Source organism: Melospiza melodia, chromosome 6 (genome assembly GCF_035770615.1).
Source record: "Melospiza melodia melodia isolate bMelMel2 chromosome 6, bMelMel2.pri, whole genome shotgun sequence".
Lineage (NCBI taxonomy): Eukaryota > Metazoa > Chordata > Aves > Passeriformes > Passerellidae > Melospiza > Melospiza melodia.
Window position 1 is genome coordinate 47,114,660 of NC_086199.1, and position 19,340 is coordinate 47,133,999.

General features: G+C 39.6%; 1 protein-coding gene across 1 annotated transcript in view; it reads right to left on the minus strand.

The window, feature by feature from the left end:
- LGR4 (leucine rich repeat containing G protein-coupled receptor 4) overlaps positions 1–19,340 on the minus strand; it is a 74,312-nt gene continuing 54,972 nt past the window's right edge. Inside the window, exons 5-18 of the mRNA XM_063160532.1 lie at positions 16,304–16,519; positions 15,604–15,675; positions 14,087–14,155; positions 13,453–13,524; positions 13,295–13,366; positions 12,579–12,647; positions 11,921–11,992; positions 10,759–10,824; positions 10,106–10,177; positions 9,236–9,307; positions 8,423–8,548; positions 6,532–6,653; positions 5,910–5,984; positions 1–2,966 (exon numbers count right to left, since the gene is read on the minus strand). Of these exons, the coding sequence (XP_063016602.1) occupies positions 1,690–2,966; positions 5,910–5,984; positions 6,532–6,653; positions 8,423–8,548; positions 9,236–9,307; positions 10,106–10,177; positions 10,759–10,824; positions 11,921–11,992; positions 12,579–12,647; positions 13,295–13,366; positions 13,453–13,524; positions 14,087–14,155; positions 15,604–15,675; positions 16,304–16,519 (2,452 nt within the window). The 3' untranslated portion in view covers positions 1–1,689. The remainder of the gene's footprint in view (positions 2,967–5,909; positions 5,985–6,531; positions 6,654–8,422; positions 8,549–9,235; positions 9,308–10,105; positions 10,178–10,758; positions 10,825–11,920; positions 11,993–12,578; positions 12,648–13,294; positions 13,367–13,452; positions 13,525–14,086; positions 14,156–15,603; positions 15,676–16,303; positions 16,520–19,340) is intronic.

The window sequence follows — 19,340 nt, forward strand, 5'->3', positions numbered from 1 at the left end:
TAGGTATTCATGTACCCTTTATTTGCTTTAGTGTAACATTCCATGCTAATTGAAGACGTAATATTCATGAGTGTAAATATAAGAATTAACAACTCTTGGATGGTTTTCTTCCCTTTTTACACTTGAATATTTTGGCTTAAAAAATTAACAGCATACAGTAAATATTCCTCCCATACTTTGTACAAACTACATGATTTTGATATACAAGGATCCTGTTTTTATTATAGTGACAATATACAACCACATCTATTTACAATGAAAAAAGTACATAAACCACATTTTAAACATTCTGCTACTGGCAGCCACTATTGTTTAGGAGGTAGCTTTAATTAACAAAATGAACTGAAGCCACATTTCCCATCATGGGTTCTATCAAATAACTTACAATACAAAGATAAAAATTCATTGTATGAACAGTATGTACAGTTTAATTCTCAAAACAGCAATCTAGCTTTAGATCTTAACAATAATTTCTCCAGAGTAACTGGGATGGCAGTGGATTTACTCTTGATCTAATGTATCATCCAAAAACCTTACATAATTACTTAATCATGCATTATTAAATTTGTATTGATCGTATTTTAAACTAAATATATAAAATTGATCGCTGGTTGTACTTAAATCACTTGGGTCTCAGAACTTTAATGCTTTAAAAAGATTGCACTGATTTAGGTGTAAATCAGTGACTTTGCACAGTGTACTTCACTATCAGTAAAGTATATTGGAAAAATGCTTTTTTTTTTCAGTGCCAAATTGCGTTGCATTTTCCCTCCATTTCCTGAAATCTCAGCCTGTCATAGGTATTCCTGGAGTGCTGTGACACTGAGCAGGCTGCAGAGCACTGGCAGCCTGATGGCACAGACACGAGCTGTGTGCAGAGGCAGCTCTGCTGTCAGCCCGCACCCCTCCCTGCTGCCAGTGCTGCCACTCGACTCCTAATACTGAACAAACTTGTGTGGTTCACCTGAAGCGATGCGCCATCACTGGCAAAATGTGTTTCACCCTACTGTTCCTGACAGCTGTTAATATTCTGATTCCAATAAATCTACAGAATATTGGATTACAAGTACTTTACTGCAACAAACTTTTTTTTTTTAAATTGAACATTAGCTAAAATACAAAACAAACACAGTATTCTGATATTGCTGTCACAGTTACATATGGCAGAATTAATCCCTTTTTTGGCCCTGCAATAAAATGCATCCTGAGATTCAATGCTGAATATACTATACAAAGCTAGCAATAGATTTTTTTGCTTAATTATAGAAAAGTCACATTAAAAAATAATTTCTATAATATTAAACAGCTGTCCTTTATATTGTGCTTTGTCAGGGGGGGAAAAAAAAAGAACTTACCTCACCACCAGAAGAAGCAAAGTATGACTGCAATATGATGTGGAAACACACTATTAGCATGTAAAAACTGTATAAAAGAAACAACTATTTTGTGAAAAGAGTAAAAATATTGGGTAACAATTTTAGTTTACCAATTATTTACAGTCAGGGCAATCGATTTATTTATTTTTTTAAAAAACGTATGGCTCAAGAAGTTACCGCCCACTTCCCTTCTTTACAAAATGACACTAAATAACAATTCCAAAAGTGCTTCCTGCTTGAAAGGTCAAAACAGGTGACAGTCTGCCAAACACGATACCTCTTTTACTGGAACAGCTGAGGGCAGAGAGCCTTGTCAGTCTTTGATCCTGGGGATGTTGTAGGCGTAGCGCACCAGGGGGAAGCCCCTGCTTTGGTAGAAGCAGGCGCGGCCGCAGGCCTGCACTTGGTCCGAGCTGTCCGACACGAAGGAGTCGTCCTCGTCCGCGTAGTCCGAGTGTGCCGACTGCGTGCCACAGTCCGACCAGGAGCCCTCCTGCCTGGGGCACGGCGCCACGGCCAGCGCCGGACAGCTCTGTGACTTCATTAAATGTTTGCAGGGCACGGCCTTGGCGAGAAGGAGCGACTCGCAGCACTCGCACAGAGCCACGTTGCCGCCCTGCAGGTGCGAGTAAATGCCGCAGTCGTAGTAGAAGTCCTGCGCCACGTCCCCCTGGGCGCCCGCGGCGATGGCCACTGCCCCGCTCCTCCTGCTCAGCTGGCGCCTCAGCACCTTCCAGTCTTCCTTGAACTTGGGGTTGAAGAACACGTAGAGGACTGGGTTCAGGCAAGCAGGCAGCGGGAAAAATATCAAAGTGACAGACTTCATGATTTCGGGGCTGATAGAAATGGCCGTGATCAGCGGTGCGAAGGAGAAGAAGGCAACAGGACAGAAGAAGATGCAGTTGGTGAAGATTAGCCAAGCCACATGCTTAATGGTGCTGGACTGGGAGTTCTCGGAGAGATCCTCCTTCTCCAAGTTGCAGTAGAGTTTAGTGTAGATAACAGCCATCAGCAAAAATGCTAGGGAATTCAGCAGCACCAGAGTTACTGTGAAACCTAACAAAGGTGTTTCTCCAGTGGGGAAGGGCAAGCAAAGGGGTGATGCTGAGTACTCTGCTTTATAAAAAAGCGGTAAGCAGCCCGCTACCAGAGCGCACAGGAAAGCAAAAAATGCTGCAATTTGAAATTGTTTTTGGCGGTTGCTTTTCCCCTTTTTAATAAACTCCTTTGCAGACAAGCTCCGTTCAACAGCTGCCAACATCAGGAAAAAAATGGCACTTTCTGATGAAAAAACTGCAAGAAACCCAGCAATTCTGCAACCACTGCCAGTCTCCCACCATATGCCAAATTCAGCAAATCTTCCCCAAGATACAGCATCCAAGAAAGTTAGAATACCAGTGTAGACTCCCATAAATAAGTTAGAGACAGAAATCAGGCTTATGAACAGTTTGGAAGATGGCAATGTAGTACAGGATGCAAATATTGTTAACATGACAAGCAGGTTGAAGAACAAAGCGACCAAAAAAATAAACCAGACAGTAAGGCGAATCATCCAGCTGCCCAATAAATATTCACAAGGCTTAAAAGCACCTAGAAGAAAACAAAAAAGAAACAGAAGGACAACCAATTTAGGAAAAGATTCTGCCTTAATAAGCAAGATTTTGAGAAGGTCTTAAAAGTGAACTCCTCATTAATTCATGAATAGAATACACAGCTGAACTGCTAAATAGGTCAGCTGAAAGCAAACTATTCTGCTGGAGTTATTTACTAATTAATTATGCCTGAAATAATAATTACTGCAGTGAATGGTCACTTGAGAACATTTTGTATAAACAAGCCAGCTAAGCAAACTTAATTACCAATTCAAAATAGCTTTTATTAGTGTGACCTAAATACTTTTTTATGTAGATTTCATATTTTATGGAAAAGGATGGCAAAAAATACAAAAGCGAATGTCCACAATCCCCTTGTAAGGGAGAAAAATTTTTGAGAAAGAACATGTTCTCTCTAAAAATTATTCACAGACATGCCTTCGGGAGTAACTTTTGGTGACAAGGAAACATCTGTAGAACAGCAGACAAATTCAATTTAAGCAGCTTTAATAAGGACAGGAATTTACCACAAGCCCTGTCCCCCAGCCCACCACTGAAGGGCACTGTGAGCTTGAAAAGTTATATGAAAAAGTTATTTTTTTTTCTTTTTTGCCACTTTAAAACAGCTTACATAATAAAAAAGTCCAACAAACAAAATAAAGGAGACAAGACAAAGAACAAAAGTCACTATTACTGCATACCCTTCTAATTCCCCTAATTGCCATTTATTCCATAGGAAAATCCTACTGATTTTAAGTAACAATTAGAAGAATTTAACCTCTCCTATATCCCCATTAGGCACCTCTAATAGTCCTAAGAACAGTAGCTCAGGATCCCTCCCTGCAGCTGAGGAGCACTCGAGGAGCAGATTAAAAATGCCAGCCTGCAAAGGCTGGAGCCTCTGAGCTGGAGTCAGCCTGTGACTGAGGGCTGGCTCTGTGCTGCACTGCCTTTCCTCCAGGCAGGGGAAAGGTAAGGACAACCCATCCCTGGTGTGGGCAGGAACAGAACTGCCAAGAATGATTCAATGGCAGTGCAAAAATCTCCCAAGGCCTAAAGCAACTTCCAGAAATTAATGACCTGACAAGCCAAAAAAAAAAAAAATCTTTTTGTTTAAATGGTCAAGCTTCATTTTTGGGCAGAAAATAATGAAGCCCACTAGATTATCAGAAAATCAGGAGTAAAACCCCTTTTTAGCAGGTACTCCCAAGTAAAACATCAATTAACCTTACAATACATTTGTGTGAAACAACACTACCTGCTATGCTGATCTACTTAAAAATAAAAACAACTTCCTGCTTATGAAATTTTAAAATATCAATTCTGTGCTTCCAAAAATCAATTTGAAGCCATTTTTCTAGTAGTTGTACTTGAGACAAATAAAATCCACTACCCTTTCCTGCCTTTCTCCCAAATCCTTTGGGTTAAATGTTTTACCCTCCTCTCACGCTGATATTCCCAGCCCATGCTGGGATGGGGCAAAAATTCACTTTTGGAAGGATGTTTCAGCAAACTTGAGCTCCTTGAGCACCATTGCTCAGCAATCCATTCTTTAGGCAAGGTGCAAAGTGGATGTCCAGGCTGAGCAGTGATTCAGAACTGACATGGTGGGTGGAGTATCCTATGAGCAGATGGCAGCATGGCATAGAAACTTGTTAGTACAAGAGGGACGGGTGAAAAACAAGGCAAACAGTGAACTTGTGGAACAAGCTCTTTCTTCTAGACCTACTACAGCATTTCTGGCATGGACAAAAAGAATGAGCTAAAGACTTCCAAAATTTAACGATGTAACACACTATCTTAATTCTCATTCTGTAAACAGGAGATCAAAAGCAAATAAGCACCTTTAACAAATTAACTTTTAGATTATGTACAATTACATTAATATATTTGACTTTCTGACTACAGGTTTTTTCGGCTGTGATCAAGAAATCCTTATGGTATTCTGGATACTAAAGGCAGAGCTAGCTCAAAAGATAAACAGATTTTCATAACATAAAATAGTAGTTAGGAGAAGAGAAAGAAGTAAGACTTGGAAAGCTCCTGCTCACCCAGGAGTAACTTCATTGGAAGCATAGCGTATCTGTGTGTTCCTGTTTATGCAGACAAAAGGGTACAGGAGGTAGGGAAGGAAACTTCTGGAGAGGCAAAGGCAAAAAAAGCAAGAAAGCAAGAGGCACCACAGCAAGTGCTTCAGGAGCTGAGGGGAACCGTGTACAGAAACTGGCAGTCTGAGTAAAAGAAACAGAAGGGCAGAAACAAAGCTGCCTAGAATGAAAATATTCATTGCAAGATCAAAGACTTGCAACACTCCTGGACTGTTCAAGCCTGACTTAGAGTAAGTCTGGCATGCCAATAGGACTGTTCACTGAACAAGTGTCTTGAGCAGTTTAAGATGCTGCTGCCTGCTCCAGCCCTCTGCTCACAGTTAATGCACCTACAGCAGGGCTGGGGAACAGATCACGTGGCTGCTCCTCATTCTCTCTCCTGGAAAGACATCAAGCTTCCTTACAACCACCAATGATAGACAGCAGTTTGAGTTAAGCTTTTAAAGCACAGGCTGAACCCTCACTGAAACAGATGAGCATTCACACAGTCTGCTCCAGACAGCTCCTTGGAGAAATAAGGCAGAATTAGGAAGCAGGGCATTAGCAGACTCCAAATATAAGCATTTCAGTCTTTGATTATTTTGCTTATGGAAAGAAATTTTAGTATTTTTCCTAGCACAGCTCTCCAATGAAGGGCTATGTGTCTAAAGCTGAGTCAGATCTTTGTGACTGCTCGTCCAAAACAACACTGACATCTAATCACTGAAAGCACTCGAGAATTTAATCTTCTGTGTACAGAATGACTACCAGGAATCAAACATCTAATTCACACAACTCTCTGCGTAACACCATGCCTGAAGTTCAGTGTGGCTAAAGCACATGAGGAGATTTACCTGTTGCTGGTGTACAGTGAATAATAGTCTGTCCCAATTCCTCATTTTTCTCATTTCTTAGAATATCTGCATTAGCTGTAAAAGTGAAAAACATGTTAGTTGTAGGAAGAAAACTAAGGGAAATGGCAGTGAAGTTGCCTAGGATGGAAGTAGTTCACTGACACCTGAGCCTTGTAATAAGTGAAGTGGTTCTGGTTTGCCACATAAGGTCAAGATGCTCAGTGCAGAAATTTCTGCTCACAAGGCTTTGTAACCAGGCAAAGAAAGGAAGGATCTGTGGAGCCTGAAGTAGTCAGGGGAAGGACAAGTCCTATCTGAATAGATAGGCTGAAACACTGAGAACAATAAAACCATGACAGAAGCAATATCTGCAGTTTGCCTTTTTTTAAAAATTACTATTTTTTCAGACAGGCAAGTCTTGCAGCGTCCAGCATATCTTTCATGTGTTTGGAAGAAACATGGCACTACTGATTTGAAAGCAATTGCTAAGCACTTTCAGAGACCTCTTCTGTATCCCTATAAAGAGTTCTATTTTTCCTATTCCCTTATTCAAAGGTAACACACACTGTTATTCTAGTCAGGTACAAAACAATACTGCTGGTTAAGTACATGAAACATTTACCCTTCTCGTGATCCATCAAGGCACCTTGATCTTGGTGACTGGAATCTTCACCATTGGAGTTTAGATAAGAATCACAACCCCAAAATGCACAGCACTGATAAGCATAAGGTACAGAGAGTGACCTGAAATACAGGCAGGACAAGGAAGACCATTAAACTTTGTAACCAAAGTTAAGACTACCACCTATTAAAAATATCTAAGTAGCACACTTCAGTGCTAAACTCAAATCTTCCTTTTTCTCACAGTGGCTGATAAAAGCTGTTTCAAATTGGTATAAGCATTTCTAATGAACTCTTGCACTGAGATAAAGGACATGCGATGTATACAAGTGAGAAGTACAAAGATGATGATATTTAGCTCTCTACTATTCTTTCTACTCCATATACAAACCAAATTCTGATCACGGTTACTTTGTGGCATCGCTGTAAAAATTAAAGTGAATCCTAATTAAGTAAGCTAATTAAAGAGTAACTGTTTTGTAAGAAAGTTAATTCCCAGATTACCACAACCTTGTGTTACATCTTTCCTTCTCACTCTTCATTCTGTGATATCAAAAAAAGATTTATAATTTTTGTGTGTTTGGCAGAAATGGTACATACTGTTATTCTGGCAGAGAAGAAGTACATCTTCACACAGAGTTCTAAAAAAACCACATAAACAATGAGGGAATAGCAGACCAGAATCTAATTTTTTTCACTCAGGACTACAATATCAACTATCCTGAATTATCTTCTTGAAAATATTTAGGAGGAACATCAGACTGCTTCTTCTAAATGTGCAGAAAGATCTTTGTGAGATGGAAAACAGTTCATCACTGTCTGATCCATCTCCCATAGAAATCAATTACAGGTTTCCATTTGAATGGTTATTTTTATTCTTATCATTTGCCTCCTAGAAAATATATATAAAGCATGGTGATTGTGTGATCAGACACCTGCCTGTCTGCTCCTGTTTTCCTCACTGTGAAACACAGATGTACTCAGTTCAGTAACAAATGGAAATCTACCCAAAGCACTACTCTCAAACCAGATGACATCTTGCCTGAAAAGTGGTGGAGGATATTAAAAGACCCCAGGAAAATTATCTGTAACTGGCTTGTACACCAGAGCAGTCAAATGCTCTGAGAATCTCTGCTGGTCAGAGTGACCCTGAGATGTTTTAGAAAGTCTCTTTTCCCAGCCTGGCGGTTGAAGAAGGAGTCAGAACGCTTCAGTTCTCGTTCTCAAGGTTGTTTATTGTTTCTTGTCTATAAAATTATTTCTCCTGTCCTGCCAAGGTCTGCTCAGCAAGTCGGACAGAGGCACTCTGCCCAGCTCAAAAGGCAGTGTTGTCTTTTTATACTAAAAATTACATGTACACTATTTGCAATAACTTCCCTATTAATACCTATCACCTATGTTAGACAGTGAGCTTCTACCTTAAACCAATCTAAAAATGCCAAGATCACAGCAGAAGGTGGAGGCCAAGAAGAAGAAAGGAGGAGGACAGGGCACGCCCAAATTCCTCCATCTTGGGACCCTGACCCCCATTCTAAAAACCCAAAAAAATCTATTTTTCACCCTGTGATAAATTCACTATCATTCTACTTAAACTCTTTTGACTTGTAATTCTTCATATAAAGGTTGGTAATTGTTTTTTCATGGGTCAAGATCAAAGGCACAGGTCTTGGGCTCCATGCCAAGGTCTCTGAGCCCCTTGACAAGGTCTCGAGCGCTCCAGGGCAGCCAGAGGAATTTCCTGGGTTCCCACAAGATGCCCTTTCTGCAGAGCAGCACTGAGGGCCCGCAGGACTCAGCACAGACCATTTGCCACGGGCGCTGCACACCCTGGCTCCATTCAGCAAAGCCTGCTGGGCACTGCAAGCACCCTGGGCTGTTCTTCACCAACGTACCGCAGCTTGGCGAAGTTCTTGGCTGCCAAAGCTTCCTTCAGCTCAGAATTGCCTGTGAGTTTCAGCTGGTTCAGGCCACTCAATCCTTCAGCTGGAACTGAACTGAGCTGGTTGAAACTCAGGTCTCTGGAATGTGAGTATTAACACCATGTTACAAAGTAAGTTTGAAGACCCTCTGGCCCACATTTCATTAAAGTAGGGAAGGGCTTTATCACACCAGGCTGTGGTCTGGAAATGCCTGTTAGTGCACAGGCACTCTAAAGAAGTGTGCCCTGCATGTATTCGGCTAGCAGGAGCCTTCTTGATTTACAGGTGTTAAACAAATGATGAACACATCATGTGGTGGTGTTTGCAGGTCCCCAGCATGAGGGAAGAGATGAGAATCTTGACTCCATGTTTCAGAAGGCTGATTTATTATTTTATGACATTATATTAAAAGAAAATTATATATTAAAACTATACTAAAGAAAGAGAAGAAAGGATTTCCTCAGAAGGCTAGCAAGCAGAGGAATGGAATGATAATAAAATCTTGTGACTGACCAGAGAGTCCAAGACAGCTGGACTGTGATTGGCCATTAATTAAAAACAACCACATGAGACCAATCAAAGATGCACCTGTTGCATTCCACAGCAGCAGATAAACATTGTTTACATTTCGTTTCTGAGGCCTCTCAGCTTCTCAGGAGAAAAATCTTAATGAAAGCATTTTTCATAAAATATGTCTGACAGCATCACTTTTAAGCTAAAAAGATTTATTAGCTCAGCAGCAGAATGCTAGAGAGAGGAGGTGACTGCACAGAACAGCCTACTTACAGGTTAAGAAGAGCTCCAAGAGTGATGAAAGCTCCCTTGTGGATCTGATGGATCCGATTCCTACTGAGGTCCCTGCAATGAATGCCAAAGGAGATTATTTGGCAGTTTCACCGACTGTAACAGCCACTGTACTGAGAAAAAAGCTAAGGTGCCAAATACACCATGGCTGTATCAGAAAAGCAGAACATATCCCCTCTCTTCCCATTCAGCCAGGTGCAATAGCAGCCAAATTCCTTGGTAATGCAGCTGTATCCTGCTCCACCTCATCTCCCATTCCTGCTCCCTCTCCCAAGGCAGAGGCTGCCTCTGGCATCACCTATTCCCAGCATGAAGGTGCCAGGATGACCACTTTGGTGACAACTGCATCTATAGCAGGGCATGTTGGCACCTTCAACAAAAAAACAAGCAGAGGAGCATCTGGTTTGCTGCATTTCAAATCCAGCTCCAGCTTCTGCTGGACCACCATGAGGAATAACATTCCTCTTAAAATACTTGTCTATTTCTGGATTGTTCTTGCTGCTAACTTAATACAGCTTGAGTTGTAAGGGGAGAAGATAATTGTTTACTTATATGCTTCTCCTGAGGAAAATAGATAGCATCTCTCCAACAAATACTACATAATGAACTAATACAGTTACAATGCAAAATATTGGACCACTGAAAAAAATCTCATTCTTTTAGACTTAATATTTATAAAAATATTTTCATAGGCTAGAAAAATATAATGGAGAATAGAAGGAACAGGGCTGAAACTGGCTGCTGGCCTTTTGCCATCAATCAAACTTGTAACACCAAATCCTGACATCAGTTTACATGGGAATCAAAACCAGGATCTTGTTTTACTCAGCATGCAGCAACATCTGCACTCACAGGACACGAAGGGAGGATAGTCCTTGAAAGGTGTCCTCTGCAATTTCATGGATTTGATTATGCTGTAAGGAACTGCAAAGGGAAGAAGCAGAAACAGAACTTTATTAGCTGATTTCAAAGGGTAGCTTGGTGTCTGCTAATGGATGGCTTTAGCCTTTACCCATTCCCCCTCCCAGACAGACTGTCAAATGTTTTGCATCAGCTATGTTCATACAACCATGGAGCACTTTTTCCTGGCATCTCTGCCCAATCCCAATTCACAGCTCATTTAATTTAGAAGAAACTATTAAGTGTGGCCTGAATTACTTACAAGCTAAAAGTAACACTTTGTGAACCCTAAAGAGTCATACTGAAATTTAAAACAACTCTCCATTCTGCATGGAGTCTTTGGGCATATTCTAACCATTCCATTTATGTGCAGAGCAATACTACTATGAAATGCAGGATTAAGCTATGTCTTTCATTACTTTTGTATCACAGGAATAATTAAGCATTAGATAATTAAGAAAGGCAGAGAATTCTCATGAGATCTATCTTTTAATGTCCTTAATTTTTAAAAATTTGGATCAAACATGAAGCAAAAACATCTCTAGAGATGTTGTCTCAGAATACTAAAGAGTTTAGAAAAATAAACAACACTTATTTCTACTTACATTTCTTCCAAGGTGTGACAGCCCTTAAAACTTGGGAGGTCCTTGATATTGTTATAAGACAAGTCCCTTCAAAACAGAAAATGGGAGAAGAGTGCTTAGTTCAACTCCTTTCTATTTGAAATATCTCATCACTTGTAACTATTAAACAGATTGACAGAAAAATCATCCTGTTAGTACCATTCTGCTAAGAAACCAAGGGTAGTTTAGAGAAAAATCACAGAGGATATCACAAGTATGAACTCTACATCTCACTACACACTTATCCTAAAAACATTCAGGATATGTTCCCTGAATTCTGAGAGTTATAATCTAAAAAATTTATTCATAACCTGCTTTTTTAGAATAAACTAAGTAAATTGCATGTAAAGCATACAAATTCGGTGCCAATTTTGTTTAGTGTGCTTAAGCAAAGCTAGGAAAGTTCAGAATATTCTGTGAAAGAATGAAGAAAAAAAAAGACTAGAAACAAGCAAACAACCTTAAAGTTTCTATTTGCAAGGTAAATGGCTGGTAGAAAATAAATCCCACCTCATCATTTTTTTTCTCCTGTTTTTTCTTCTGTCAAACAGAATGTATTTTTTCTCCTCCATTTTTCAGGATTTGTTTTTGTTCCACATTTTCCTATGTGCATCCTTTGCAAACATGGTTCGTTCCCATCCCCTAATGGTTTCTGTTACCAGTTTGGGTTTTTTTGCATTAATTTTAACACATCCTCACTGGTTTTTATGTCTAGCCTTTGCATTGCCATGTTCTTCCTAACTCTTCTCTCCATTTCTTTGGTTCCTGATGCTCTCTCCTCTGCTCCTGAACACCAGAAGTTGAAGCTCTGTAACTAAACTCTACTTTAACATCTGAATGTAGCTGAGTACATTTCTGTTAACAATGAGTGGTGGCACAACAAATTTGAAGATTGGTCTCTGCAGCACCACCTGACATATCTCTCTAACGCATGAAAGAAATGCAACATACCCCTAATAAAGGGGACTCTGCTTAAGGAATGTAAGGCATTACACCAAAACAAAAAACAATCAAGAAACCACATTTCCAACTTTGGAAGGACTACTAGGATGAAAAGTTGAAAGCAACACTTTTATTTTAAATTAGATTTAAGTTTCTTTCAAAACATTCTGATGCATGAAGAGAGGCACAATATTATACTTACAAAGTTCGAAGCACCTTTTGCTCTTGGCATAAATTAACAGGAATACTGTTTATCTTGGTTCCTGTAAGGGTTCTGGGGGGGGAAAAAACCAACAAAGCCACACATATAAATGCTTGTTTTATTTATGACAGATGGCATAACAAGGATATATAAGAACAGAATGCTATTGGGATGCTAGATTCACCCACCAAATTTTGTTTGGTTGGTTTGGGATATTTTTGCTTTTGTTTTCTGGGAGGTTTTTTGTTGTTGGTGGTGGTTTTGGGTGTTTTGTTTTGGGTTTGTTTTTTTTTTTTTTTTTTTGTTATGGGGTTTGGTGTTTTTTGGGTTTTTTTTTTTTTTTGGGGTTTTTTTTTTTTTTTTTTGTTATAGTGGGGTGGTTTTTTTTGTTTTTTTTTGAAGAGGACAATTTTTCTGTTTTTCATTTCTGGGAGAGGGGGTTAGTATCAATAGCCTTTTTCATAGGCTTTTCTAAGCTTCCCCTACTAAAAAAGAACCCACTAAGTGTCACCCAGGTATCACAGTGAGGAAAACTGTACTGTTACATTTATTGTCAGGAAGAGAACATACATGCTGTTTCTCTCCAGATCCACTAATCAGATTTCAATTACTTCCCAAGAGGTAAACCCATTAATTTATTTCTGCAGAAGGCACTTACAAGCTCTCCAGATTTACAGTTCCTGTCAAATTAGGAAACCACTGCACCATGCTGGCACCCCGAATGACCCTGGAAAAAATCCCCATGAAAATCAGGTGTGAAGTACTATGAAATTGAATTGTGACATTCAGTCTTATTATCAGGTAGATATTTACACCAAGGAGACATTCTAACATTCTTACTGCTTTTAAATTTTATACTTGAATAATGTGTGAAAGGCTGTCTTTTCACTGCTTCTTCTGCTACTCATTTGCTTAATAAATTACTCCTCCACGAATAAAGAATTGCAGTTCATCAAGCTGCAAAGAGTGCTATCAATACACATGAAAAGTGCAGCTTGCAGTTCCAAGTCTCACTCCATTTTGCTTATTCATCAGCCCCAGAAGTGGTATCTTTTAAGAGCATACATGCACTAACCTGCAAAACATTCTCACCATGTACATCCCTGCTCAAAAAACATATTGCAGATTGTTTAACTAAGAATCTGAGCATTTGGCCTTGGGTTATATATTTTATGAAAGGTAATTTAATAAACAAGTTGTGGAGCATATTTAATAGAGCTTCTTAAGAAACTAGATATTCCCAACAATAAGAATATTTATTAGAGCCTACTGAAAAAAAAACCCTCTTAGGTAAGAGGGAGCCAGAAAATTTGAGTTCTTAGCCACAACATTTCATATCTATTTATTGTACACTATTGTCAAAAAGGTACTTACAGGGAATGCAGATCTGACAGATTCTGAAATGCTGAGTTCCCCACAAAAGACAAAGGATTATCATACAAATGTCTGGGAAATGAAAAACACATTTCAGTGTTTGTTCTTACAGTCACTGTCTGCAAAAGGCTAAAAATAGACAGGTGAAAACTACTTACATCGTTCTCAGAAGGGGGTTTCCTGCAAATGCACCATCAGGAATTATGGAAATGTAGTTACTGTGAAATCCCCTAAAGATAATAGCAAAGAAAAACACTTAAACATTAGCATTTAAAACTATACTGGCAGCAGATTCAACCAGTAGTCATTTTCATCATACCTACTCAATTCCCAATCCTGCCTTAACAAGGATTGCAACAGGACTAAGTCCATCTGCAGGAATAATTTTAATGATTTCTGTCTACTGCACAGCAGCTAAGCTGAAAATATTTCATTAGAAAGGAATTATTTTGACCCAACATGATGCTGTACTTTCACTTTTCCCACTCATCTCTTAAGGAGGGCACAAGGAAAACGTGCATCACCGAGCACCTAACCTGGAGGCCAAAACCCTCTCCTGATCCAGATGCTAATGCTTCTCCTGCTTATGTAACTCCAAAATAATTTTCAACAATGCCCTCTGCAGATGATGATTATATTTTCTTTTAATTATAACCTCACTTAGCATAACTTAACCTAATTTAGGCTCCTGCACAATGAGTCAAGCATTCTTAAATCCAGGATTTTTTTCCCCTTTTTATTTATGAAAAGGAGAAAGAAAACCAGTAAAAAGGGAGAGTAAGTAATACTCACAACTCCTTTAGACTTGGAAGTGCTTTTATGGCTTCAGGGAACTCTACCATGTTATTATAATTTAAATCCCTAGAAGAAATAAAGCAAGAACATTATAAAATTTTTAACAGTAGCCATGAATTGTCAAAGTAATTTTTGTTTAAGACAGTCCAACAAAAGAAAAAAGTTCTCAGAACACCTTTAACTAGACCATAGAATAACTTCAATTTAGATTTAATCTTCTGATGTTTTACATACTTTGTAACCAGCTAATAACTCAGGTAAGATATTTAATATTACCCAGAGGATTATTCATATTAAGTCATATAATATTTCCTTACAGCAAAGCTCCGTATTTTTCAATACCTCATAGATTTTTCTTCAGCAGAATTTACACAGAAATGAACTATGATTTCAAAGATTTTTTTTTAAAAGTAGATACAAATCACTACTCTTTACTATCATCTGACTAAGAATACCTTTTGTTAAGGCTTTATAAAACAAACAGTAAATAAACCATTATGTAAAAGCAGATCTTGCAGCAAAACCAATTATAAATACTGACTATCAGCACAAAAAACCTCATGACAGATTGGTGATGAGGATCTATTGAATTCTCAGTTAAGCTGTCACTGTTCCAGCAGTAATGTCAGGACCTCTGCAAAAGGGATTCCTTATAATGGAATAAATATGTATATTTATTCCATTATATAAATATTTATTCCTTATAATGGAATAAATAATGGCAAAGCCATTTTCAGAGTGCTGTGTCAGCTGTATCTATTTACCCAGCACGTCATTGCTCAGTTGAGGGTGAGAGAGATGAAGTAAGCAGCATCTCTGGACTCCTCCCAGATCCTCATGTTAACAGAGCTTGTCACTGGCTTGCCCTTGCCCTCCCTCATTAGTCTCACTAATTTGGCATTCCCCAAAGCATACCAAAAGGCACTGCTGAGGGAGATATCACTTATCAGACATCCTCTGAGTGAGCTGCAGGGAAATGACAAATGTGACCCAAGCAGCTGAAAGCCAGTCCTTGCCACTGAGGCACTCGGGAGGTTCAGGACAAGGAGCAGTGGAGCAGCAGCCCTCTGAGACTCCCTCAGAAAGCTCCTGTTGTCACACAACAGCTTTGGCCACGTATCCTAGAGATGTTTAACCCTACAGGAAACCTGAGAAACAAATATGTGTCCCTTATCACTCATGGGGCCACTCAAACACCTGTGATCTGTCCACCTGGCTCAGCAGAGTGCTGTGCAAAGGTACAGCAGCTAGAGCAGGGCTGGGAACACTGCAGCCACATCAGCCAGCATGACACCTCACCCAGGCTGGTATTTACCTGCTTCTCAATGTAGTTAATTCCTTTTTGGTGGGGCAATGCACTGATACCAGCCTTCAGCTCCAAAACTGGGCTGGACACAACTGTCAGTGCACACACGCCTGATTTGCAAAACTTTCATCACACCAGCATGGCAACCTTGATTAAGCTGAGACTGAGACAAACACTAGCCACAAGTTAGTTTAGGAAACATACTTACAAGGTTTCAAGGTTGTCTAATCCATCAAAACAGTGTTTTCCTATAGTTTTTATTTTATTATTATGAAGATGTCTGAAAAACAAAACCAAAACACAAGTGAATGACTTCATATAGGTTAACAAATTAGCAGATATTTCTGTGAAATCAAGAGGTTAAACAGTTTAGGAAAAAAACATTGCATGGGATGGATTACACAGAAAAATACCTTTCACTTCCAGACAGAATATTTCATCCTCATATGGAAAAAGAATAGATTGCTTGCAGTCAGGACAACCTATTTTAAATCTTTAATCACTATCCAGAAATGTGATAAAAAATAGCAAATACAGAAATCAAATATATTTTTCTTATTATTCCACAGAGATTTTTAATATTACAAAGAGACAGGTTTCAGCTAAAATAATTTTTTCTTCTTTTCGTATCTCTGAAAGCTGTGACAACCATTGTTTTGAAGTATTCATGATGTAATGAGATGTCAGAAATCAAATCTCATTACCCACAAACAATGTGGCTTTTTGTTTAAGAGAAAGTCTTTAGCAAACCTTAAGCACGTTTTCTACCATACATGGTATCACCTCAGGTTGGCAATGGCCAACTGAGCTAAAACACAGCAAAATATCCATTTTCAGTGCCACCCTGGATGAACTACAACTGTCACTGCAGAGAAAAGCCAAGTGCCCTGTGAAACACAAACACTCACAGAACAACCAGGCTGGAAAGGTTGGTGAATGCATAGTCAGGAATGTGAGTTATCCTGTTGAGAGCCAGAGTCAAGGCTTGCAGGGAGGGGAGATTGCTGAGTGGAGAGATGGGAACCTCTGTCAAGCTGTTGTCATCCAGCCAGAGGTGCCTCAGCTGCAGCAGCCCCTCAAAGCTGTCCTCTGGGATGGCAGTGATGTGGTTGGCATCTAAACGCCTGCAGGGGAACAAAGAATTCATCAGCAAACTCAAACTGCACAGCAGCAAAGCCCAGCTGAAGTCCTACTATTCATTAACATCTCTGTTCAAGCTTATGTGTGAATTATTTTAAATAATTCAATACTTCCAAGTTTGAAGTGTTATTAAAAGATCCATGAAAACCTTTTCAAAGGCAAATGAAGACCCTATAAAATAAAGTTTCATAATAAACTTTTCAGACATTTTTAATAAAACATTTGAACAAATTGATATGCTTATAATGCTAACCAAAATGAATTAATAACTCTATAAGGCATCTCCCACAAAACCCCTAGCTTTAAACACAGCAAAAATTCTTTCAAACAGTAGCTTGACAGCATGGCTAAGACTGCAGAGGCATTGACTCATTTGAATGGATTATCCCTACGTCACCCTTATTGACAGCATCGTGTACTGTTGTATGCTTTGGTTTGTGGCACTGCTATACAGTAACAAAGCACCTACTTTAGAGAACAAGATTATTAAAAGCTGTTTGTGAAGAAAGTCAAGTTATGAATTATCCCACAAATTAAAACATCTCAACTACAACTGATTGCTGTATTGCCCCTGATCTTTTCTAACATTCTCCAGAACAAAAGGCAAAATAGCACATCAGCACTATTACCTACTGTGCACCACTGCATTTGCCATCATATTTTTCCCCTAAATGAATCCAAATTGAAAAATTAGCTATAGTAACTGTCCTGGTTCCAGCCATGACAGGGTTAATATTTGCAGTAACTAAGGGTGGACAAGGGGACATATCTAGGACCCAGAGGTTATACAATATGCTGGGAAGAAGCAAAACATTCCTAGTCCATGGACCTCAGTGGGTCTGAGAAGGCACAGAGCAGAGAGCACTGAGCAGCATTTGATGGCCCTTCTCCAGGTCACCACACAGCTGTACCAGGGTGACTTCCCTGCAAATATAAGGAAAGAGGATGGACAACAGAGGGCACAGTTTCAAGCTACATCAGGGAAGGGATAGGTTGGATATTAGGAAGAAATCTTTCACCCAAAGAATAATAAAGTACTGGAATGCTCTTCCCAGGGAGGTGGTAGAATCACCACCTCTGGATGTGTTTAAAAAAAGACTGGCCATGGCACTTGGTGCTATAGTCTGGTTGAGGTGTTAGGGCATGGGTTGGACTCGATCTTAGAGGTCTCCTCCAACCTCATTATTCTGTGATTCTGTGACAGCACCTTGCACAGCTGGTGTGAAACAACTGCTGCACCAGCCATGGTGCAGAGACACAGAACACACACCCTCCTCCAGTAACAGGGATGCTCATTAAGATACAAATCAGCACAGCTCTGGAATTCCTTAGCACTCTCCAGTTTCTAAAGCCAGGAACAGATATGCTCTTGAAAGTCTAGCTGGGTGAGTTTCAGAAGTAATTTCCCCCAGCCCTTCATCCTGTCCTTCTCTGGGCAGGCAGTGTGGACCAAGTGACTTCACTGCATTTGTCCCCAGGCACAGTCACAACAGATCTGATCCCAGTATTTAAAGGACATGCAGAATTCAAAGGGAAAATACAACCCTGACTAAGAGTTAATGAAGAAGACAAGGCTGATCACAAATTTAACACACTTCATCTTTTTCCTTAAAACAGAGGTTTGTTGTCATGATGCATGCAGTTTGTGTGTTTCAAATTATTATGAAAAAAACCCATCAGCTGAATTTCCATGCAATAAAAAGTCCAAAAATGCACCAAATTAAGCAACAAATATGTATTACAATTGGGAATTTACAAAATTATCTGCAGTGAAAGTTCTCTCCTAAGATGAGTGAGGTGTCATTAGCTCTAAAGCCATACATCAAAGAGTGAATTCCTATGGTTCATACACTGGCATCCCCTCATCATTTGCCCATGGTCTGAGAGCTGTGTATGATGTTCTACTTGAATGCTCTCAGGCTGAATGGAGACCAGAACATCTCACAGAAACTCAAGTCTGATGACAATAAAGGAGGAAAACAAAGAGGCTGGGGGAGAGGAAAAAAGCCTGAGGCTCTGTTTCAGAAAAAAAGCAACTAGAAATTACCTTTCTTCTCTCCTAAATTTACACAGCTCCCTGAAGATCAAAGAATTATTTCCCAATGGAATAAACATATCAGAGTTCTTCTAATTTCTCCCCTCCCTTTTTTTCTGAGGTTTTTTTGGGGTTTTTCTTGGGTTTTGTGTTTTGGTAGTTTGGGGGTTTTTTGTGGGTTTGTTTTTTTTTGTTTTTTTTTTGGTTTTTTTTGTTTTTTTTTGTTGAAGGAGGGGGTCAGTTTGGGGTTTTTTTTAAGAGCAGAAGCATACTCAAGAGACAGGCCTCATCTAGTCCATCTGTACTTCCACTGGCACCTTGCTAAATCCCATTTATTCTAGGAGACTTTGGAAAACAAAAGCACACAAGAAAACCTGCTGTCCTGCCCCTCCTCTCCTCCCCTTAAAGGAGGAAGGGAACAGAGGAATGATGGACACACACAGTGAGGAGCTGAGCTCAGCCAGGAAGAACAGAGACAGTCATGGAGATGATGTCTCACCCTGAGTTTTCAGCTGGCTTTGCCAAGCCCTCTGTCTCCCAGAACAGGAAGGAGGACTGAGTACCCAAGTACCCCACTTCAAACTGATGACTCCCCACAGCCATCCCAGCTGTTATGTTTATTTTCTACAGCCCACAGCAGCAGAGGTGAGGGGAGAAAGAACACCACCACCCACCAGTGACATTACCAGGGAGGTGTGGAAAGTGAAAGAGGTATTTTTAAGTTATTTGGCCTCATCCATAATTTTTTGTGTTCCTTCATTTCTCCTAAG